The sequence below is a fragment of the Dunckerocampus dactyliophorus genome, chromosome 4 (genome assembly GCF_027744805.1).
Source record: "Dunckerocampus dactyliophorus isolate RoL2022-P2 chromosome 4, RoL_Ddac_1.1, whole genome shotgun sequence".
Taxonomy (NCBI): domain Eukaryota; kingdom Metazoa; phylum Chordata; class Actinopteri; order Syngnathiformes; family Syngnathidae; genus Dunckerocampus; species Dunckerocampus dactyliophorus.
Genome location: NC_072822.1, coordinates 9311910 through 9336376, shown reverse-complemented (window position 1 = coordinate 9336376; position 24467 = coordinate 9311910). Strand labels below are relative to the sequence as shown.

Sequence of the window (24467 nt, the reverse complement as noted above, 5' to 3'; positions counted from 1 at the left end):
AAGTCGGTATACTTTTAAGTTGTCAAAAGCTCATTTTTAATGAGTTAGGACTCCTCCTTGAACCATTACACAGTGCACCAAGGACAAGGTCTATTCCAAACAGGCTTCAAGGACGCGCATTCACCTGCAGTGTATACACATTGTCTCCGGCCAGATGGAAAAACATAAAATGCACATTTATTGTATACTCGCATTTTTCAGTGTTGAAAAAGAAGAGACACATTTTTTTAAGTATGCTCGTCAGGAATGTTAAATAAGTAATGCTATTCAAATCATCAATAAAAAGGCACAAGTGAAAGATTCAGCGTAAGCTCTCAATGAAGCATGGCACTAAAAGAGCATGTTTTCACGAGAATTAGTATAAAATAAACTTCATATGTTTTTTTTTTAATGAATACATCATTTGAATTTCTGACATAATGTAAAGTTTTCTTATCATTTTTTTGTATGATTCCCTACTACATTTCCATGAGAAACAAGTTTGCTTAAAAAAAAAGATTACAAACATAGGCAATAATTAAAAAAAATTGAATGTAAACAAAAGACAAATAAATCATCAAGCGGAAGTTGAACAGCACTTTGAGGTCTGTGTGTTGGCTCTCACAGTTACACTTCTAATACAGCAATTGGATATATATTTGTTTTCTAAACATATTTTAACACCATCCAGACTGACTTAGAGTGACACAACAACAATTTTGTTTTTTAAACCTATGGATACGCAACATTCAAGTGTCAATAAATACTCCATAAACAGCAGGAATTTACCAAATATTTTGTAAATACTTTTTTTCTCAATAGGTTTGGCATCTGGCACAAGAATAAAATACTTTACAATAAAAGTATCAAGCTGGGAAATCAAATCTGCACTGTATGAAAAAATAATTACTATATTCTAAATGTCAAATCGGTCTATTAAAGGCTTTGTTTATGGATGCGACTGTAGTTTATATAATTAAATGAATGAATATGCATTGCAATAAGGAACGACTGACACAGTTACGCACAATTTGAATATATCAGGCTATGAACTGAGTAGAAGTAAAAAGCATTTATCGCTGAAAAGGTAACCGATTTTAAGATTCCAGGTGATTTCAGTACATAAATCAAGTTATGTAACAGCAGTGAAATTGGCCATGTAAACTGTCTAACGTTGCACTTACGCAAAGTGGCCACATGAGGGCGACAGATTGCCTTTTTTCACTACATGTTTAACATTCGCGCTCTCAGCAGCTAGCTTTACGACAATAAAAGGTAAGTACAAGTATACTAAACTCAAGCAAAAGAAGCAGGAAGCTGCCGTCCAGCAGCTCACTCGGTCTTCCAGACTCGGTTGAGGACTTTGACCACCTCCTCATAGATGATGAATACTATGGCCACATCCAGGCATACACGACCCAGACGAGGAACGGTCCCCTTATAGAAACTAGTGATGGCGATAGAGAGAAGAACAAGTCCATCATTAATAAAGCTCAGTGTTGACTGACACTGACAGAGAAGTATAACTTTAACAATATGTTTCCCATCGTGGTGTAGTGATTCTCAACTGGTGGATCACAGAGCTGTTTTCAGCGGGATCTTGGCCCAAAAATGTATTGTAATGACCCAATGTCCATGAACGCATCTCGCCTCTGTACTATTCGCTTGCTACGCCACTACGAGGTGCGTGCCATGTTGACGGGCGACTTGGTCAAGCTTGAGCGGAAGGGGAAGGACATAGAAAGAGAGTGACCTGTTCGACACACAGCAAGATAAAGCGAAAGCTCACGTTGTGTTGCGTGGGGAAAATCGCGACTGCCAGGTATTGTATGATGGTATTGTTTAATGCCCGGTTCGACCTAGGGACCCAGGCAGAGGGGTGGTCTACAGAAGAAATGATTACCGTAAACTCCCCTGCTGAGTGTTGAATCAGACCAACTGGACTCGCTTGATTTTTCACTTCTTGTTCCACTTCTCATCCAGGTCCACGTGCAAAAGCTCTGATTCAACTCCCCACATTTAACATGTACTGAAAACCGTTACACACCCTTTTTTTTCCAAATAATTTTTCAATATGTGAATCAAAGTGTATCATAACATTTGTTTTTTGCTGGCACAGCATGTTATTTTGCGTTACATCAAATTCAAACTGCACTTTAATGTCTTTTCAATAAAGGGACTGTTTGCAACTGGCTCAAAATGACACTGCCAGCGCATAGCAAAGGCTCCTGTGCATGTGTGTGTTACCTGGGGCGCAGCGTACACGCTCAGAGCACAAGATTGTCATTGAAGGGTTACGGTGGGTCTCGCAACCAAACCAGTTGAGAACCACTGGTGTAAAAAAGACCTGTTTCTGATGTTTTGGTTGCTGTATTTAGCTATATGAGTAAGGCAAGGTATACCTCATACAGTGGCCAATAAGTGTGTATCAATAACATTTAAAAGAGATTCAACTCCTTTGTTTTTGTTCTTCAGCAATAATGACATTCAACAATAACATTCTGTTCTTCTCTATTCTCAGTAAAAACAAGGCATCACTCACGCTGCCAAGCCCTCATAACGCAGGATCTTCACAGCACAGTCCAGTGTGCTCTTATACTTATGTGCTTCCAGACCCTAAGGAAGGACAAAAAAACCCTCCTTTTTATTGCACGCTGGTGTCTAGAACAATGAATGAATACAATCAACATTGATATGACAGGTAACGCTGTACCTGCATTCTTGTCTTGATGACGTCGAGAGGGGTGTTACCAAACACACTGGCTGCTCCAGCTATGGCTCCAAACACTCCGGTCAGCAAAGGATTGATAGATTTGTTGGGGTTATCACCTAGTGAGAGGGGACAAAGCACACCATTAAGTCATAATTACTAATACTGTAAGTACTGCATATCAATGCAAACTCCCATTGGCGCTAAATAGGTATGAGGACGCAGTTACATGTGGAAAATGCTTACAAAAACTACACTAACATATTTCCTCACAGAGTGGGAGGCGCCATTTATTTACTCAACTAGGGGAGAAAGTATGAGGTGAAGCCTTTATTAATTCTACATACTGTAGATATGTATCATTTTTTTAGGACTGTCGAATGATTAAATTTTTTAAAAATCAGATTAATCACAGTTTTTAAATGAATCATGATTAATCACCATTAGTAATTATGCCCATTTTTAGTGTATTTAATTACCAGAAAGCTATATGACAGGACAGGATTATATATATTTGTGCTGTATGTGTTAGCAGCTCCAAATGAACTGAATATGTCAAATCAAGCTAAAAAGATACCACACAAGTCTACAAATCTATTTGTCTAACACTAGTCTCTATAATAGTAGCAGAACATTTGAATTACACTTTAACCCCTGTTATTATGAGGAATGAGGGGTTGCGTTCAAAGACATCACGTGATTTAAGGTAAATTGACTTGTTTTCAGTGTATTTTCCAGCATACTTTAATGTAGCAAATTGTACTGAATTAATAGTTTTGAAGTGAGTGATATGAATATCCACTTCATGTTCCTGTTTATTTACACATTCAGACACACACACACACACATAATAAAGCCATTTTTGTGATGTTCTGAGTGTCCCTCATCTCGCGTTCTTGTCAAGAGAACGAGGAAGTGTCATTCCCAGGATGAACAGACTAGGGACGTGTGTGAGTTGGACTCGTACTGCTGTTGATGTGTTCAGGTCAGATTGAAGTTATAGAAGAGGGTCAGACTCTGTGTGACTGTGTGGGGACGCTCCACCGTGCTCCCGTCTGCCGTCATTACAGACGCATACTTGGTCTGGTGCGCATGCGTTAATTACACTAAAAAGTTTCATGTAATTAATGAAATAAATTTGTTAACACGTTATTTTTGACAACCCACATTTTTTCTATAAATACAGTAATATCTAGTTATCATAACATATGCAAGTCCAATACGACACTATATTACTGAGAAATGGCGAGGTGACACTAATCTGAAGGCGTGTAGAATCCCCAACAAAAACATGGAGGCAAAAAACCCTGCAGAGTAAGCACAGAGGCAACTGGAACACCTTAAAAGATGATGTCGCCACTTTATATGTAGGATCATGATATGGTGCAGGGAACTATCAACATCTGAGAGGCAGCTAGTAAAACCCGTTCTGTGGTAGGTGATGCTGTTTTTGTAAGCAATAAGAGTTGAGGTAAGAAGTCCATATTTATTTGTCTCTTCTTGCTGGAATTGGGTATATGAAGAGTTTTAAAGTGTGATGTGGTGTCCCCCGGGCGGTGCCAGGAGATTCCAGGGTAGGTGCAACATCTTAACAAAAATACACAACATAATTTTCAAACCTTGTAAGCTAACGTCAGTAATTAGTTCCTACAGTGAGAGAGTAAACAGAAAACTCTTTCGACAATCTCTTTGTACACATGAAGACTTGTGTGCTGACCTTTGTACCAGTTCTTCAGCGAGGTCATCACAAAGAAGCGAATGGCCTGGTTGGAGCCTTGTTTGAGCACAGTGGCAGTGAGACCTTGGTATGTACCTCTCAAACCTTTCTGGCACAAAAGAGGAGGTCAAATGTGGCACTATTTAAAAGCTGCACTGCCATGCTTGACCAGTAGATGTCAGCTACAATGTTCATGTACCTTGAGCTCTAACTATCTCTCTGACTCCGTGGTAGAAACCTCTGTATTTGGGGTTTGCCGACGTCTGGTCATGGATGAATTTAACCTTAGGAGATGAGAAAAACCGGTTAAATACTAAACAGAAAATGGTCCAAATGCTAGTCCAGGTGTTAATAAGGTTGACTGTCACATACCTTGACAGTTTCCATGGGACAAACTACCAACACGGCCTCCATCACCCCAGCTCCGAGACCACACAGCAGACCCCGAGTGCTGTCCAGTCGACCTGACTCGTCCTTTGCATGGTTACTGAGGAACTCAAACACTCCAAACCTGAGCAGAAACATTTTTTTTTTCCCATCAGTACATTTCTGCAAAACAGATGAGAATCCACATTTTGGCTGCAACCAGCAGAGGCGCTGTTGATTCAGTTTGTGATCTAAAGGAGAACAGCAACAGTTATGGCTGTGTATGTCTATTTGTACATCACATTGAATATTAATTAAGTATTAATTTAATATAACAGTGGGGAATTTTTTTTTATTTTTGAAATAAAATAAATACAGCTAAATGTTGGATAACTGCACATTCATAGCCACGCAAATTTGCACAATTTTAGTCCAAAGATATATATTTTTTTATTTTTGTTTTTTTTTCCTCAGAAAATAGGCAGATTTTTCTGCAGAAAACAAATCTCATTTGCCGAAAAAACCCCCAAAAATATATGACAATATATTGCAATCTACTACGTTACACTCTTCTGCACTGTGTGTGTATGCTAGCAGCCCTGCCTCCATCCACCAAGACAAAGAGACTGTATTACTGACAAAAGGGTTCACTCTGTTCTTCTATAAAACAAACACGTTATGGTGCTGAAACCAATGCACAGGGTGAATCCTCTTCTTGCCTGTTTGGAGGCGAGAGACGAGGAAAACAGACACGCATGCACATGGCAATATATTGAGCACAGCAAAATGATCGAGATCTTTTTCATTTATTGTGTGATTAATTTATTACTGAGACAGTTGATTTTCTGAACAAGAAATCTTATAACATTTTTATCTTGTGACATTCCTAGTGATAATACAGGTAAAATGTACAGTGCATGTATCCCTGTTACAAAAGTCCACCATTTTTACATGTTAATGTCTTTATGCTTCACTGATAATGTTTTTTTTCATCACGCCTTGAGATGTCATACTTTGTTCGGTGGTTCTTGAATGCATCATAGTTGCTGTGAGATGCAAAAATGAGATTTATATATAACTTCTACGCCATGACTCCAATTCCATCTGTTCTATCGATCAGCATATGTTATCATTCATTAGGGGTGAGTATATACTGTACATTATATTATTAGAACAAATGCACTTAATAACTGTGTTTGGCATATTGAAGAGAGACAGGGGAGGTTTCTGGAGCGGAATCTAATCTAATAACTACAACAGTCCCAATTATTGAAAATGGTGATCTGAAATCGGAGAAGAATGTCAACCTTAAGCTAGCAGGAGGGTCTGGAGGGGGAGCGAGTCGTGTGTCAAAAATAGGTACTTTTATGAGTGTCTGAATTACGGATTTTCGCCATACAAAAAAAGCAGTGCTCTAGTGTATAGAAAACACTTCATAGCATTTTTGCCATCTAAAATGATAAGACATGAAATAAACCATACTCAATCCAAATGTTGTCAGTTTGTTAATCCCTTATATATATATAAAAAGAAAACAAACAAAATTGAAGACCATTACAAAACACACTAAAAAGCAAACATACCCTTCTGTTATGTGTTGTGCACAGCATAAAACAAAAGCAGCAATGCGAATACTTTCAAACGACAATATAATTAAAATGCAGAAAGTGCTGGAAGCTCTGCACGGACCTCATAAAAGACGCTACAAATGAAATGTTGTGTCTCAAGAACTGGTGAGGGATGAGCGAAGGCTACCATGGATGGATAGGTGGGCTTTAAGCGTCAATGCAATCAAACATTGTTTTGTCAGCGTGTCCTTTACAAGGTTATTTATAGATGGGATCGGGAGGATGCTGTCCAGTAAATCTATCAAAAAGATGTGAGGGAGGACAGACGAATGCTGTGTTTTCTTGTCTGGCTTTTGCCAGTCTGCTCAACATGTTTACATGCCACCCTAATTACTCTTACTGAAATCTTATCTTTTTAACTCAGTCTGCTTTTTTATTGCAAGATTTTCGTCTGCTCATTAATTCGCCACATCTGCTCTGCTGTCACACCCGACCAAGCTTGGATCCCAAAACGTACACATTTCACACATCAGGTTCAAAATGGAAGAAAATTATACCGCAACTCTGCAAACGACACTATTCATTAAATTGGACAGCCAAGTTGGTCTAAAGCTGCCAACCTGACCTCCAGATGTCCACTGTCAATGGAAATGGACCAAACGTCCTGGTTTAGAACATGACCCCATGTTCTGGCTGACAGTCTGAGAGGAGTCATTCTGGACAGCAGAGCGCTGAACAATCTTCATTAGAGAGTCTTTCTACTTGTACAAGGTTGGCTGGTAGATGAAAGGAGGAAGTGAAGGAAATTAAATAAGAAATACAGTCGCAATGTTAAAAGGTTACATATTATATTTTATAGTTTCACGGGGTACATAATACTGTATTGTTAGCGTGTTGGCCAAAATCTATCTTTGATGCTGGAAGTTTGAAGTGCTTTTAAGCTCTACTGAAGCGTGTGTTTGTTTTGTGTGTGTGTGCTCATATGTGTGTGTAGCTTTAATACTAATGAGCTGTACTTGTTCACACCAGAGTGTATGGCTTAAAGAAGCACTTTTGTGCACTTTATCCACTTTTTACATATACAGTAATGCCTCGTTTTTGGCGGTGAATTGGTTCCAGACCTGACCCTGACAATTGAAATTCCGCAAAGTAGGATTCCTTAGTTATAAATCAAATATTTTCGTAGTTAAGAGCATAGAAAACCTGTTTACGTCCTTCTAAATAGGTCGGGAAGATCGGGAAGATCAGGGTTTGAATCTCCGCTTGGGCATCTCTGTGTGGAGTTTGCATGTTTTGTGTGTGTGGGTTTTCTCCAAGACTCCGGTTTCCTCCCACATTCCAAAAATATGCATGTTAGGTTAAATTGTCCATAGGTATGAAGGTGAGTGTGAATGGTTGTTTGTCTATATGTGCCCTGCCATTGGCTGCCAACCGGTCCAGGGTGTACCCCGCCTCTTGCCCAAAGTCAGAAGTGATAGGCTCTGGCATGCCTAGCAGAGAAAATGGATGGATGGAAGCTATTTAAGACACGTGCTGGTACAGTACGTGTTGCTATGAATGTGTTCCCTAGTGAGTGAATAACATTACTGACACCTACTGACCATTGTAGAATACTGCATGCCTTCAATGTCTTTGAATGTGTCTTTTTAATGCCTTACAGGTATATTTGTATTTTAGTTCATTTAGCCATTTTTATGCTTGAAAATTTAATTTTGGCAAGAAATATGCAGTCAAAAAATACGCATTGTTTTCATTATAAGTCAAACAATATGCTTTTTTATACTTATAATAGGCCATATTTAACCATGAAACAGAATGATAAAAACCTGTGATTAAGTGAAGCCGCCAAATTCGAACCACGAAGTAGCGAGGGATGACTGCATACTGTTACAGTGCACTTGTCCAATGTAATACACACCATATATTACACACAACAATGTAACATTAAGGAGTGGAACAGAAGGACACATGTTAGCAACACTAGCATAGCTATGTGAGCTCCAGTGCTAACATTACCCCCACATTTTAACAACAACATCATGACCAGTTATCCTATTCGCTTGACTGAAGAAAAACTAAATGTACAGCTCCCACTGTAGCTGTCAAATGGATAGTTGGCAGTTGTTGGCAGAGTTCCGGGATTTATTTTAAGATGTGCAGCAAAGCCTTAATTTTTGTTTTTTTTTAACAAAGCTGCCCCCCCGTGAAGTGGTGGGCATATTACATCGGGCGGCTTGATTTAGCTAGGGATGGGTCAGAGGTGGTATCATGTCCATGAGGAAGTAGGTTTTTCCCCTTCACGATACCATGAAAACACAGAACTTTAAAAGCGACCATGTGAGCACCTCTCCTCTCAAAAGCAGTTTGAGATGGATTTGGCTAAATTTATTTGATTTGGTTGACTATGGGGAAAATGAACACATACTGTAAATTTAGCTGTTATTGCGCCCCCACACCGCACACACAGTTGTACCTAATTTAAGTAAAGGAGGCAGGAGAGAGCAATAGAGACGTGAATGAAATGTTGAGGAGAAGAAGGGGTCAACGGCCCTTTGCCTGTCTTTCTGATGACCCAGTAGGACACTGTGCAGCACATGATGGCGCGCAGGCAATCAGCTAATGGGATGGAGAAAGAAAGGGGGTGGTGAGAGGCAAGGAGGGTAGCAGAGTAAAGTGATGGGGTAATGGAAGAAAAAAAAAGTCATTTTTTAAAATGACTTAATGGAAACAGCCAATTTACGGTATATAAAAAAAACCTAACAATCATCTTCTGAGTTTGTAGTTGTTATTCCTTTGGAAGAGAACTGAGATACAACAGTAGAAAACATTTTTATATTTATTCTTATTGATGTAGTCATTTTGCAGTGTATTTTCACTATTAATCATAATTGCTTGGGTGTGTGTTTTTTTAATAACCATACTGATATACAAGGTTCCTTTAGGTTAAGTTAACATTACTTTGAAATGAAAGCATAGTGTAGAACAGGCATGTATTTTTCTAGAGGCACTGAAACCATACACATTAGTCAGGTGCCTGGCATCAGCTGTTTATCACTGCGGCTCATCATAAGACTGACTGATAATAAGATTAGATCAAACCATGTCGTTACTTGATTACCATGCAGCAACTTGGTTAGAGATATACAGTACAGTAATCCCTCGTGTATCGCTGTTAATTGTTCCCAGACTCAACCGTGATAAGTGAATTTCCGCAAATATAAATTGAATATTTTTATAGTTATGGCATTGAAAACCTGTTTAATATCTTCTAAATATGTTTTTTAACATTATTAGATCCTGTGAGATTTGCTGTGCACAATTGTGCACATGCGCAGCTTAGATGGAACGTTGTTCACAAGTTGTTCTTAATAGCTTATGGTGTATTTGCATTTTCCTGCATTTAGCCATTTTTATGCTTGAAAATGCTTACTTTGGACAAAAAATATGTACAATTTGCTTTTGACTTTTTTGACTAATAATAGGCCATAGTCAACCATTAGACAGCATCATTTATTAATTCATTCATGTTTGGAAAACCGCAATATAGTGAGTGAGCGATGTTCGAACTGCGATGTAGCGAGAGACAACTTTACAGTGGAACCACGGTTTTCGTACGCCCTACTTTTTGTAGGATTCTGTTTTCAATGAAAATTATTGCTAAAAATATGTCTTGGTTTCGTATACTGGCACCTAACAAACTGAGTGCTCACTGTGCTCATTGAGTGTTTACTACCTCCTTTAATACCTTTTAAAACCCTGCACCAATAAGTTCGGATTAAAACAAAATATCCCCACCATGGTGTAAAACTCAACTTGGTTCCTATGTACAGTACATAGACAAGCACACGCAAACACACATACTGACAAACCCTTCCAGACTGTGGCCCACTGAGAGACCCCGCCTGGGTTTGAGTGGCATCTTTGCTCCGCCTGACTGGACCTGTCTTTCCATCATGCAGACAACAGCATATATATATATATAAATATATATATAAACACACACACACACACACACACACTCATGGGTTGTTTAGATACCACACACATGCAGATATGCATACAGACTAGAGAAAATGACGTGAAATTAAACCGGAATGTGAGTAAAACCCTGTCTTGTGTGCGTGTGTGTGCGCTTACATTTGACAGGTGGTAAATGTCACTGCTGTGAGAGAACAACAACATCATCACTCTCAAGAGCGGCATGGCATTTCTGCTTTGCATTGTGGGTAATGGACTAGAATAATTGGAATGTGTGAGTTTGTGGTTCCAGGTAGACGCTAGCATGGCAGACTCTTTGTGCTCTTTAACTCTAACCGTCCACCAACACAAACACCTGTTTATGTGCTAAAAAGCCAAGAATATTTAACTTTCTACTCACTATTCTCACTCCCACATCTAAAAGACACAACTTATGCAAACAGGAGCTATTGTATGGTCTTCAGTCAATATCAGTTTTATGAAAGGAGGTGCATGCAATAAACTGACCAATTTACTTTACCCTGTGGTTAGCAAACATCTGCAGGCTGTTACTTCTCATACAGATCTAGCTAATGAAATCCTGTTTTCAGTGGCCACTCCTTTTCACCTACCTAACTGCAGATTTAGGAATGGATCCATAGAGCAACGAGCTGAGGCCTCGGTAGAGTCCTTTGACACCGTGACCCTGTACAGTCTGCCTCACGCAATCACCTGCAACACACAAGTCACTGTTTTAGTGCAAAAGAACAGTTTCATGTGCAATAGGAGGACATTTCTGCAATGGAGGAGACTCGTTACTTCACACAAACTTATCGACAAGCATGTTAGTAAACAGCAGTAGCCTATTTACACTTGCAGCAATTAAAAGAGTTTATCTGTCTCTTGACGAGTGAGCAGAAAAAGCAGCAGCTGTCAGGAGCGCTCATTAGCATGTTCCCCAAGATTCAGCACACATCAATAGATCCTGGGTGTGTGTGTTTTTTAGGTGACAAACATTCACAGAAACAGTCTGCCCAGTATCCCTAATGCACCAGAGGATGATGGGTAACTAGATAATGAGCTCCTATGAGGCAGGGTGACGACGACATTCTTATTGGTGTTTTCCTTATCAAGTTTGAATTTAAACAGCATTAACAATAAATGCCAAAAAACTTCTAAATTAAGTTTAAAAAGAAAATGTTTATCATGTGAATCATAACTTACACGTTTATGTGTATTGTGGTTATTTTTGTGGTCATTTTAGAACACACGTGCTAAGTTAAATCATAAAAACATGAGAAAAAAAATTATGAAATCAGACTTTTTTTTTTTTTTTTTTTTTTATTTTGACCACAAGTTAGAGGCTCAAAAAGAAAATCAACAACAGCATGCATGCATGGTTGTAGATGAGCACGGTGTATCCCACAGGACAGACCTTTTGGATTGTCTGAAACCCCTTTGTCCTATTTTCTCTCTTGGTTCCAGACCGGACCTCGATAAGTGAATTTCCACGAAATAGGAGTCAATATTAAAAAAACGCAATATTTTCGTAGTTACAGTATAGAAAACCTGTTAATGACTTTTTAAATATGTATTTTACCATTATTAGAGCCCTGTAGACATGAAATAAAACCCCTATAGTCACCTTTACACGCCTATTATTCTTTGTTTACACCACATTGCTAATGCAATGCTAATTATTATTTTTAATTCATGTTGCATCAAAATAGTGTAGGATACCATTTTTGGCCCATGGTGGGATTTCAAGCAATGTTAGCAATCACACAGAATGTGAATATGTTCAGAATAAAAACCTGCAAATAACATTACCAAGTCAAGAGAAGTTTATTTATAAGCACATTTTATACACCCACCTATTCCTCTGTATTTAGGAGGGTTGGCCTTCTCGTCCAGCTGTAATTGGGTCTTCACATACTCTGTGGGAAAGGTGATGCAAATCTCGATTCCGCCTGCAATACCACCTGAAAATACAAGAAACAAATGAAACAACTTTAAGGAAATGGATCAATACTATAGGCTACATCGGCCACTCAGCCTGTAGCCCATCTTTGCTGCATGCCTCAGTGACCTGTCCCTGAATGACAACAAGGTGCCATTACGTCATGGATCATTACAGCCAAACCGAAAATTACTTTCCCTCCATAAACATTGAAAGCTGTGCTGGCGAGTGAGGAACAAGAACAAGCTGGGAGAAGGTGAATCAGCCCCAAAACTTAACCACAGTGGCCATGTTGTCAGAGGAGTCGCACAAATTACAGGTTGAATCAGGAATTCTCAGGTTTACTGTCTGGAAAAATAGCAAAATTGAAGCTTGTGAAGTACGAAAATGAAGCAAAGGAGTTCAAACTCAAGCCAGCCACTTTGGCATAGATTCGGGGAGGCTGCCCAAAATTGTACTGCCTAATGCACAATACCGATGAGTCACACAGGAAGGAAGGAGGATACAGAGAAGGCTGACATTAATTAAATCATGTAGCCTGCTGGGAGGGGCTCCATTACACAGGCCAAGATCCTCCATTAACTCAATGACACATACACACACAAAAGCACACTGTGACACTCACACATTATCTGCTAACACACACAAGCAGACACAACATCCAATGGAGGAAACAGGAAAATAAAAACGCCTAAATGCCATAAATGCCGACACAGAAGTGAATTTCAAATGGGAAATGTTTGCTGGGATTATCGCCCCTCCAAACCCTGGATTATTTGTACTCTTTTTAGAAAGAGAAAAGCAATGCAATAAGAAAACGGGCACTACCTTCTTTTCAGCCACAACTAAAACGTACCAACTAAAACGTAAACATCTATTGTGGTCAAATATAACTATTAAGTTCAATTTTCTTCTTTTTTTTTTTCAAGGCAACCGGTTTGCATGTTTTTTTAAGTAAGGTTAACTCATTGATTTTACAGTGTATCAACTAAATCATCTCAGCCGTTGGGGGCGGGGGCTAATTTAATTTAAGGGAAATCAATAAAGGAAGATACCGGGAGCTTTTTCTTCAATCTAATAAAGAGCTGTAAAAAAATTGCCTTCCAAAAAAAAAAAAAACATGGCTACGGTCATTTTCTATGCAGTTTCGCCTTTTTTCAATGCAGGAGCTGGAGCCTATTCCAGCTGATTTAGGGCACCCTGGACTGATTGCCAGTCAAGCACAGGGCAATTGTGAAGAGGCCATTGATTGGAAATCAATATTAAACCAGATGCATAAAAGTCAGCTATGTGAACCACTGTACAGTTGTCTCTCGTTTATCGCGGTTAATTGCTTCCAGACCTGACCGCTATGAGTGAATTTCTGAGAAGTAGGATTCAATATTAATAAAAAAGAAATATTTTCGTAGCTATGGAATAGAAAAACTGTTTACGATCTCCTAAATACGGTTTTTAACATTATTAGAGGTCTCTAGACATGAAATAACACCAATAAAGTCACCTTTATATTTGTATTACCCAATACTGTGGATATAATCAATGAAAATAAGACATATTAGACATAAATAAAATCACAGACTCACACTTTAACAGTTCCTTGTTGTTTTTTTCTGGACAGCGTACTTCCTGCAGTGGCTATTGTCTTATCAATGTACTGTAATGGTGGCTTTAAATGTCTTTACAATCATATTACCCAATTTAGTAGGCATAATAAGAGTAAATAAGCCATTTAAGATGTAAAAAAAAAAACCTCCTGTTCGTGTGTACTTGGCACGACGGGCGGACAGATTTGTTCAGAGTTTTTGCTTGTTGTGGCTGATGGCCCCAACAGTAGCCCATGTTGTTATTATTATGATACTATTATTGTACCTGTTATGAGATAATTTAAACATGCAAGAAATGCCTGTTCTGGTGATCATGTCTGGTGCTTGTCTCACCGAACAATTACTAACACTTATTGGCAATGTAGAATCCTACATTCACAATTAGAATGCTTCTTCTGCCTTGTATTTGTACTCTAGTTCATTTCGTTAGTTCATTTAGCTATTTTTATGCTTGAAAATGCTCAATTAAGGCCAAGAATAAGTACAACACACTCATAGCACTTTATTATTTATTTATTGATATATTTATTTGTATTAATGTCTCTTCTGTTGTTGTTGCTTAATTTATTGGTATTTATGTTTCTGATGTTCTTATTCATTTTCTTGTGTTTTTCTTTCTTTCTTTTTCTGGGAGAATGAACAGAACAAGAATTTCATTGCATAGCAGAACTACCTGTTTTACTGTACATATGACAATAAAACTCTTGAATCATTTTACTAATAATAGGAACAGCAAAACAGCGATCATTTATTAATTACTTTAAAAACAAAAAGGCAACAGAGGGACGACTGTATTAGCAATGGCTTCAGTGTTTCCTATAAGTCCACAACTCTCACCAGTGCAACAGCCACCTTTCTTAACAGAAATCAATACAAAGACTCTAATTAAACCACAAAGTCAAAATCCTCAGCAAGTTCACACATGTAATAAAGACGTTCCATTCCATTCCATTCCATTCCATTCCATTCTTCAAAATCCTCAGCAAGTTCACACACGTAATAAAGACGTAACGCATACAAAGCTGCTGTTTGCAGCGTTGTGGAGGACGCTCACGCTCAAATGAGCTGCAAGCATTATATCCTGCCCTCTTCCTGGTCGGACCATGTAAACTGCGCCCCATTAATAAACACACATGCAACGAAAGAATAATATTGTTACAAAAGCAATGTTGGAAAGGCATCCGTCACTCACTGATTCAACAGGAATACAGCATATGTTTCTAAAGTCTTTTGTTCTTAAAGAGCTCTTTTGTGACCGGCATGCACATTTGTGCAAAACAGCCGTGATTGGCAGCCTGAACGGCAGTCGTTTATTTGGGCCAGAACGGCAATTTTTTTTTATGTCTACTTGTGACAAGCATAGACATATTTGGTTACGTATGTTCTGTTAAATCACTATTGGTAACATATGCTAGCTGTCGGTGGTGTTCTTATATTTTTTGGTTGAAAAAAAAAAAAATGTAATTTTGAGCTGGTGACATACGGCAGCTTTAAGTAGTCCGACCACTCCTGTCGTACAGCAGGTCAGCCTGCCAAGGGTTAACAGAAGTCTCATGAGCGTCACAACAGGCCATACCAGCCATGATGATCTGCGCTAATCGGGCCACTGTGCCTCGAGGAAGAGGAAACAATCAACCTCATTCATGAGTCCACAGTACAAGAGAACCGACTAGCAGCCAATCAGAACCACATGATGATGAATCTTCAGACTCTAAAACAGCCTGTGAGGACAATACATCTTTGCTTGTCTGGTCCATTTTTGCAGAAATGACTCCAGTGGAATGGGCAAACGTGGGATACATGTTGTGCCAAATGGCCATTAATCTTTATCGTGCAGCACCAATCCCATCCTCCATCCTCATCCCCCCAGCGACTCGTCTCACACGGTCATAAAATCGATGCATCCACATAGATCCTTGACACTTGCTATTACACAGGAAAGAAATGGAAATGGCATAGGATTGATATTCGGAGCAAAGAGGCAGTGCCTTGTCAGACTAGCTAGAAACACTCTGTGGACGCTCTTAATATGGAAAATGGAAAAACACGCTTGCCTTCTATCGAGACACAACATCAAAACCATCTTGATTAATGTAAAATTAACAGGGTCTAGGATCATGAAAACTAGCCTTTTGAAAAATCCCAAGCCCAACAAAAAACACTCCCAATTTTAGCTTGGTTTAACTAAAACCCCATTTTCACCAAGCGAGTATGGTTTGGTACAGTTTCATATGGTATTTCTAAAAGGTACAGAATCCCAAATTATCTGAAACGTCCCAATTGTTTTCTACCCCAACTTTCCAATGTTGAAAGAAAAAAAAAAAACAGTGTCTGTTTTGTTGAACCAAAACCCCATTTCCACCAAGCAGGTCAGCTTGGTACAGTTTGGGACACATTTTATTGCATTGCCATTGTACGCTGTCCCAAAAATCTCTGACCCAACCCGTCCCAGTTGGTCTTCCAGTGCAATTTTTAAAGTCCCCAAAAAAATTTGGTTTGTTTTGTTGAACCAAAACCCCATTTTCACCAGGCAATATGATTAGGCTTCTTTGGTACAGATTTTTTATGTTTCCTTTTGGATCACTCTTTGTGATAAACGATTCGATCCGCATCTAGATACATGGGTTATGACATGATTCAAACATGATATACAGTAAATTCCGTTGTACAAGCCACTACTTTTCTCTCAAACTTTGAACCCTGCGGCTTATACACCGGTGCTCCATCCAACTCCATTTCCCATGGTGCTTGGTTTGGTCATGTTCTAATCTCATGACATCTCCTATACCTCAGAACTACTACTAATTGTTTAAAAATATGTAATTCGGAAAACTCTATTACTAAACTAGTCCATCATGAGGGCAAAAAAAGTTCAGGAAACAACCAAAACCCTCCGAGAAGCTACCATTCTCGGCCTTTGCTAACCCTGTCACTGTCGTTGCACACACTTGAGTGAGCAACATCAATCAGTTTATACTATAACCAAATGTAAAACATTGTTGCATTTGGAATTATTCAATAAACACCATAAATAGACCGCCAAGATTGCAAAGCCTGTTATTTTGAATGAAAACAAAAAGGAAATGTAACATATAAAAGCAGAAACGTGCCTGGATGCAGGAGTATCAACGCAGGGATCCCCGCGCTATGATGACACAAAGGCAGCTACAACAGGTGCCACTGTACCGATGTTCTTATGAAGTCCAGAGGACAAGTCCAGCAGAAATAATGGGTAATATCCAGTAATTCCACGAGTGACCCTACGTAAACCTTACGTACAGTAACGTACGTAGCTCCACGGGCGTAGTGGTAATATTATGAGAAACACACAAAACAAAATTGAGTTAAGAAAATTAGGCTGGAGAAAAAAATTATAATCTTATTGGAATAAACTCAAAATAATGTTATAATGTCATAATGTTATGAGAAGTAAATTTACAGTCATGGAAAAAATGATTCGACCACCCTTGTTTCTTCAGTTTCTTGTTCATTTTAATGCCTGATACACCTAAAGGTACCTTTGTTTGGACAAATAAAACAATGACAACAAAAATAGCTCATAAGAGTTCAATTTTTTGGCAGTGCAATGCTATAGCTATTCATGTAAAAACTGATTTTGGTTATGATCAAGAAAACCATGGAAGTTGCTAGATATCAGCTCTTAAATTCAACTCTTATGAGCTATATTTGTTATCATCATTATATTTGTCCAAACAAATGTACCTTTAGTTGTACCAGGCATTAAAATGGATCAATAAACTTAAGAAACAAGGGTGGACTAATCATTTTTTCCATGACTGTACGCGGCTAATTTAAGTCGACAGTTGAAATATTTTGGGGGGAAAAAAGAGCAAAGACTGAAGTTGATATTAATAATAGGCTGTTTCACCTTTATCACAAAGCTGAGATGCAGTTTTTTTTTTAATTTCATTTTTCACACCCCTGTTGTACACAATAAAATGCAATATTTTGAGCATGTTTACTGGAATGTGCAGTCAGCTTTTCTAACATGGATGCTCCAGAGTGGCCAGGTGAGCAGACTAATAACCAGCTGATGGGGAGGAACAGTTCCTTACATTCCTGTTTGCCTGCTTGGTGCTTCTAATGAGCATCCGACACATCTGGTCTAATCTGAAACTGCACGTTGGAAAAATACATGCGACATTCCATACAGTATAAGGTTGGGGTTCTATTAGCCAGCAGGCGATAAAATTAAAATCCAAACAATGAATAATGCATAGCCATCATCATCATGCATGCTTATGTGTTTGTAGCACAATTGTTTAATTATTGATCTAGATGATGTTCATTTTAAACTCTCTGGGGGTGACAGAAGAAAATGTGATTATGTCCATATTTCCTGATGAAGAATAACGCCAGAGGAGTCACGTACGCTTCAAACAGGAAGCTTCCTATAAATAGACCTGTACAATACAGTATTTACGGTCATGAAGAAGATGAAAAGAATTATTCATTTCGGTGTGGCCTTTTAGGGTGCCTCTGTCCTGCTGGCCAACACTCCCTGATGGCTCACTGATTCTTCTTAATGACAACAAGTCCTCACAGATGATTCATGAACATGACAACTGTTTGAACAGGTTGCAGCATACATGTTTCATTTCACATGAACACAACAATTTATTTTAGGTTGTTTGGTCGACAAGACGTGAAGTGTAATCATACTACAAGCTTTATTTATCACTTTAGCGAGCATCCAACACTGTGTGGACAGCTGTAGACTGAGTTATGTAGTGCAATGACACGGAAGTGACTGATGTTTCTGTTTGTGCATGCAAATATCATTCAGGATTGAACTGCAATCAATTACAAGTTTAATTGTGCTAACATTTCCCTGTCAAATAATTTTAACCCTTAGGCCACTCATTGAAATACTGTTAACCCCAGAAAATAATTGTACTTTTTACCTTTTCAACATGTACCTATTATTAAAGCAATAAGAATTATTACGGTACATAACAGTATATTTTTCCACAATATTTAATATACAGTCGTCCCTCGTTTATTGCGGTTAATTGGTTCCAGACCTGACCGTGATTTTCCGTGAAGTAGGATTCGATATTAATAAAGGGAATATTTTCGAAGATATGGCATAGAATCCTGTTTACAATCTTCTAAATAGGGTTTTTAGTAGGAGTATAACGATTTGTTTTAAGAACGATTTGATTCGTATCACGATCCGTGGTTTCTGATACAATTCAAGGACGATATTGGTTCAGACACTGGTTTGGAATGGTTTAGAATGATACAATGCGAAACGATTCAGTAACATTTTAGCCAAATTTCAACCAGTGTGACTGAAATAAATACCTGGACACTGGACAATGCAGGTGAAGTTTCCCAGATTCCTGGTGTTTTTGTAAGGGAATCAGGTATAAACTATTAATAATGCTGACATAATAAAAAAAAAATCAATGAGTACAAAAATTTGGTTAAAATGCAATACAAAATCAGGATGAACAGAGGGTGGTATAGCTTGCCATCCTGATCGCAGCAGCCATTTGAAAGAGTGGTGCAGCAACTAGCAAGAATACACAAATGACAGACGTTTTGCAACGCACATATGTGTTTTGACCTGGACATGCCGCACTGGATGATGACATCACTAAGTGTCACTGCTACTGACCCATAAACTACCATCTAGAGGCGTACAACTTTGCGGATTGTCTCCATAAATGTCACTTAAAAGGTGTTTCAAATAAAGACAGATGAGTTAAATATGAATACTGAATGAAGTGAATCAACTGACCAAAAGAAGAAGAAGCGAATCAACTGTATTTCACAGGTTCACTACAACTCCCATGACCACCACATACCCGGAAGACTATGACATCACAGACAGGCAGACTGAACGTTTCACGTCTTTATCATTAAAAGTGTTAAACAACACACATCCGTATAAAGCCTTAAAATCAAAGAATGGGGGGGACCACTTGGATATATACGTACACATATTTTTAATTGTATAAAAATGATTTAAAAAATAAAATGATCGACATATTTTTTTTTAAGCCTAAAAACTTTCTCTCTCGCGACCCTAATGAGGATGAACGGCAAAGAAAATGGACGGATGGACTTTTTTCTCTTTACATTGTGCCTTTTTGCTGTATTTTTCCCATTTTTGCAGGGTTTTATTTGGTTAATTTTATTTCTACAAAGGGAAAAAAAAAGAACCACAAGCAGCAAATGGCCCCTGGGACATACTTTGGACACCCCTGTACAGTGTAGGTAAAATTTTTATTTACGGTAATTAAAACCCAGACAAAAAAGGCTACAAAATAGAAAGTATTGATTGATTACAGTTTATGATCTTCAAATCAGTGTGTTGATCAATTCACACACACACACAAAAAAAAAAGTGGTATGGTAAGTTGTAATCATTACTTCAGTGTTGACAGTACATTCACAAAAAGCTAGCAAGCTTGGCTCTCATTGTACTATCGTGACAAGCTGTGAGGCGGTTGAGCTGGAGGTGTGTGCACTGAGTGACGAAAGGAACTGAGGAAATAAGCGCACACTTTGACAAGCCCTCTGAGCCCGAGAGGAGACAACCACTCAGAAAGGCTCTCTGTTCTGCCTGAGGGTGGAGAAAGCAAAAGGATGACAAAAATGTGGCATTTAAAAAAAAAACTGTTATGGATGACATATAAATCTTTTTTTTTTTTTTTTTTAAACAAGCAAGAAGAAAAGACCCTAAATGGAACAACAAATGTGAAGGCCATTTCTCTCCCACCCTCAGGCCTCGCATGGATAAAACTCGCCCTCGTTCCGTTTCCCAACTTCGGCCATCAGTGTGAGAGGAGCTGGACTAGCCAATGGGAATGGAGAGAGCTTTTGAAACTGTCTATGCACTGTATGTGGGCTGTAGTGCATTAAGCTTTGACCTTCTACTTCTTTGCTTTGTCTACTGAGAGCCCTCAGGCATGCACCAGAGAGTCCTCTCCCTTCATACAGAGAACGCTAAGCATCCTACTGTGAGAGGTGATGCACAGTCATTCTTCTTAACCTAAATTGTGTATTTTTTCCCCCACTCAATATCTTTGGCAGGGAGGCCCGGAGGACTGGCGACAGCCACAAAGCAATGCTGCTGTCATTGCAAAACTGGACGGACAGGCTGGAAACGAGCTTCAGTGAGGGCAGGGAAGAGGGTGCGACATGGCGGCCCAAGCCAGTCAATCAGGCTGCTGAGGACTGACGGGGTGAGGGGGAGGGGACAGATTCCCAACATAGTCACTGAGAGAATAGCATGAAACAATCGGGGCAAATTCCATAGAAAAACTATGTGTAATCTTCTTGGTTTCCGCCTCACCAGACATTAGGTACACGTACACAATGCTCAGTTTTGGGAGGTATTAATGTAATGTAAAATAATTATTATGCCAAAGTGATTTTTAAAATGATGTTATTGAAGTAATATGTGTCCCAAGAGTCTTGGTTGCTCCACTTTTGACAGAAGAGGCGCTTAAACTGTCACTTTTGGAATTATGTGTTTTTATGATGCAGGCTTCACTACACAGCTTAAAATAAAGCCTGCAACTCTGCCATCAGTCAGTCAGCTCCAGACGTGGAAGCTGTAAGTTTGATCATCTTGTTTTTCTTCAGCAAATAAGCTAAGCTAGCATGATGATGCTGTTAGTATGTGGCTGTAATGACAGATCGGGCTTTTAGCTCATCAGCTAGCGCTGACTGGTGGGTTCGAGTCCCGGCTGATGCAGGGCTGCACAGGTGATCACTGTTACACAAGTGCAGAGTTACCATGTATGGTGTGCGTAAGAAGTGGATAAAGATCACAATAGCGCTTCTTGGAGCCACATAGAGGCGTGTTAGCAAGAGATTAGAATTAAAACTACAGACACACGAAATGGCATGTTCCAAGTACGGCTTAAAGAAAGAACTTTTAAGAGTATAAATTCCAGTATCAAGGCTAGATTTTAGCACACTTCAATGCACTATTGTGGCACCTCTCAGACTCATTTAAAATTGTTTAACACAATGTTTATTATTGTGGTTGTAATTTGTACAGCTCCACTGCACCATACTGAGTTGTTAACCAAAATATTAGACACACACGTTACTGTATGACAGAAAGCTTTGTTGTATTGTACACAATTCCCATTATATTTTCAATGAGCAGTCAAACACGTGAACAGTGTAACTGCTGTATGCACACACACAGCTAAAATCAAGTGACAGCCTGTTGCGACCACATTAGAACCCCGCTGAAGGAGCCACTCCAATCATCTGGAAGTGCTGATCAACAACATAGCAGCAGGAGGTCACAGGAATGACAACACAATGGAGAATGAACAGCGCAGCCAGGAAAACAGATAATAAATTAAACACAACTTTATCGTTCTTTACTGTTCATGTTAAAACAAACATTAGTCTTAGCTTTCTGTCTTTCTTTCTTGCTCTCACACATGCACACACACACACACAGAGTAAATCCCAAATACTGTAAATCACAAACTATACTACGTTTTAATATACCAAGTTCCTTTTAGAGCTTTTCTAAACTTCTCAGCAGGTGGCTTTTACCCCGAAGTATTGCTCTGTTTTTCCAATGGCTTGTACTCCTTCCACATGCATCACTCTAAAAGCATTAAGAAGCACAGTGCACCACGACTGATATTTAATGAAATTACATCACTGCAGCAGGTAATTGCGGTTAAGACACGACGGCTGCAAGCCTGAAAAGATGGACAGACTGCTTGTCCATCTTCAGTACAGAGTCAAAAGTTCAGGGTTTTTGCACAGAACGTAATGATTGATAAATACAATATCTTTACAGGACACATTACATTTTTATGTTCCTTGTACAAATACAAAACACACAACTATGGTACAACGGCACTTGTGCTGACCTCACCCCCCCCAAAAAAACAGTCCTAGGCTGGGAAGCTGCACACCCAAATGCACACCTACATGTATTGAAATTGGAAAAGTGGGGAAAACAGGAAGGGCTGCTGCATTGACACATAATTTCCACTAAGGGAGTGCTTCTCAATTATTTTCAGAAATATTTTCATACGTCCCCCCAATTTGAAATATGATTGAGAAACTGATAATATCTATTTATTTATCTGCACTGTACAGACTGAAGTGGAAACTGAAACCAGAGAAATGCAACAAAATTGATAGGAGTGAAGCATACAAGCGTATTCAAGAGTCTAATTGCATGCTGAGTACAACAAATTCACACATGTTGGGAGATCTGCACTAATACTGAAAGTCCTCCCTGCCTCTCACGAGCCCCCTGACAGTTCACCGCATCTTCCCCTGGGGGGCCGGCCCCACTATTTGAGAAGCACTGCACTAAGGTAAAATAGTCTTGGTATGAATGCTTAGTATCACAAACAAACACAACCTTTCACGAAAGTAAATACAGCCGTCACATTCCGGTAACCATTTTTATTAGGTTTTTTTTATTACAGTACATCTTCTCAAGGGAAAATACTACAGCATATACTCTGGAGTAGCGTACAGCTTGTATAGTAGTATAGATTTATAGACTGAACCCAACTGAGCACCTGTGTGGCATCCTCAAGTGGGAGGAAGGTGAAGGAGCACAAGGTGTCCTACGCCCACCAGCCCCACCAGTGATGTCATCATGGAGGAGTGGAAGAGGATTGTAGTAACAATCTGTGCAGCTCTGGTGAATTCAATGGCCAAGTGGATTATGGCAGTGCTAGATAATGGCGCTCACACTAAATATTGACACTTTATGTTCACTGGTGTATTCACTTGTGTTGCCTGCTATTTCGACCATAAAAGCCGTGTGTTCAGCCATTTTCAGTGGCAAGGAACCTATACCGCTATACGGGCTGTACACTGACTACTCTACAAGTTTCATTTCTATAGCATTGTCCCTTAAGGAGATATACTGTAATGAAAGCGGTGGCAGAAATGTGAGACAATTTTGTGAGATAATAAGACTAATAGATGACTAAGCAACTACTAAGGATGCTTGACTAATATTACAGTACTTTAAAGCTAACCAACACGCAAAGTAAGTACAAGAAAAGTTATCAAACTGTCATACATTTTGTGTTACTTCACGCACCTGCAAGAATCGCTTTTCCCGGGTGGGTTAACTTCGACTTCCCTGCGGGCGCCGCTGCCGCCAGACATCTCGGTGTGGGAAATGGGCTTCGAAATGTTTCTTTTCCCCTCATTTGTGCCACAAAAAGACAATCAAAGAGAAGAAAATGTCACGGCTTTTAACCGTTGTAACACGTATGCGCGAGGCTGTCGCACACTCCCGGACTCTCAGGTGGAGCTACGCGGACTTGCGTAGCGTCTCTGTGCGTCCACTGTGGACAGTAGACACGCGTGGACTGCCGGGCAAAGAACTTGGGGTCCTTCTAGTCTACAGTCCATAACTATCATGTGTCACCATGGCGACGAGCGAATCTCGGCGTTAAAAGAGATGTGGCGGAAGCAACCCAGAAGTACGGAAGTAAGGGAAAGGTCTTGGAGGATGGTAGGTGTCACCTAAGAAGGGAAGGGCGCTTTTATGTAGAAAGCAGAGGAGGGCGGGGCCCTCGGCTTCCTAGTCTCTCTCTGTTTGCATTTCTGTTTGTTTTCA

At 39.3% G+C, this 24467-nt stretch overlaps 1 protein-coding gene across 1 annotated transcript; it reads right to left on the bottom strand.

Annotated features, from left to right (window-relative positions):
* Nucleotides 1–35: 35 nt before the first annotated feature.
* Nucleotides 36–24467, bottom strand: si:dkey-178e17.1 (tricarboxylate transport protein B, mitochondrial). Its single transcript, XM_054774762.1, has 9 exons — nt 23943–24467; nt 12172–12279; nt 10930–11029; nt 4779–4917; nt 4606–4690; nt 4407–4511; nt 2693–2808; nt 2522–2595; nt 36–1426 (listed from the first exon to the last, which is right to left on the bottom strand). The coding sequence occupies exons 1-9, from the start codon at nt 24052–24054 to the stop codon at nt 1312–1314; spliced, it is 954 nt and encodes a 317-aa protein (XP_054630737.1). The 5' UTR covers nt 24055–24467; the 3' UTR covers nt 36–1311.

Coding starts and splice junctions, on each gene's coding strand:
- si:dkey-178e17.1 (XM_054774762.1), bottom strand. CDS start 24,054: ATGAGGGGAAAAGAAACATTTCGAAGCCCATTTCCCACACCGAGATGT. Junction 11,030..12,171: donor TCCTAAATACAGAGGAATAG/GTGGGTGTATAA, acceptor TGTGTGTTGCAG/GTGATTGCGTGAGGCAGACT. Junction 4,691..4,778: donor GTCCCATGGAAACTGTCAAG/GTATGTGACAGT, acceptor TCATCTCCTAAG/GTTAAATTCATCCATGACCA.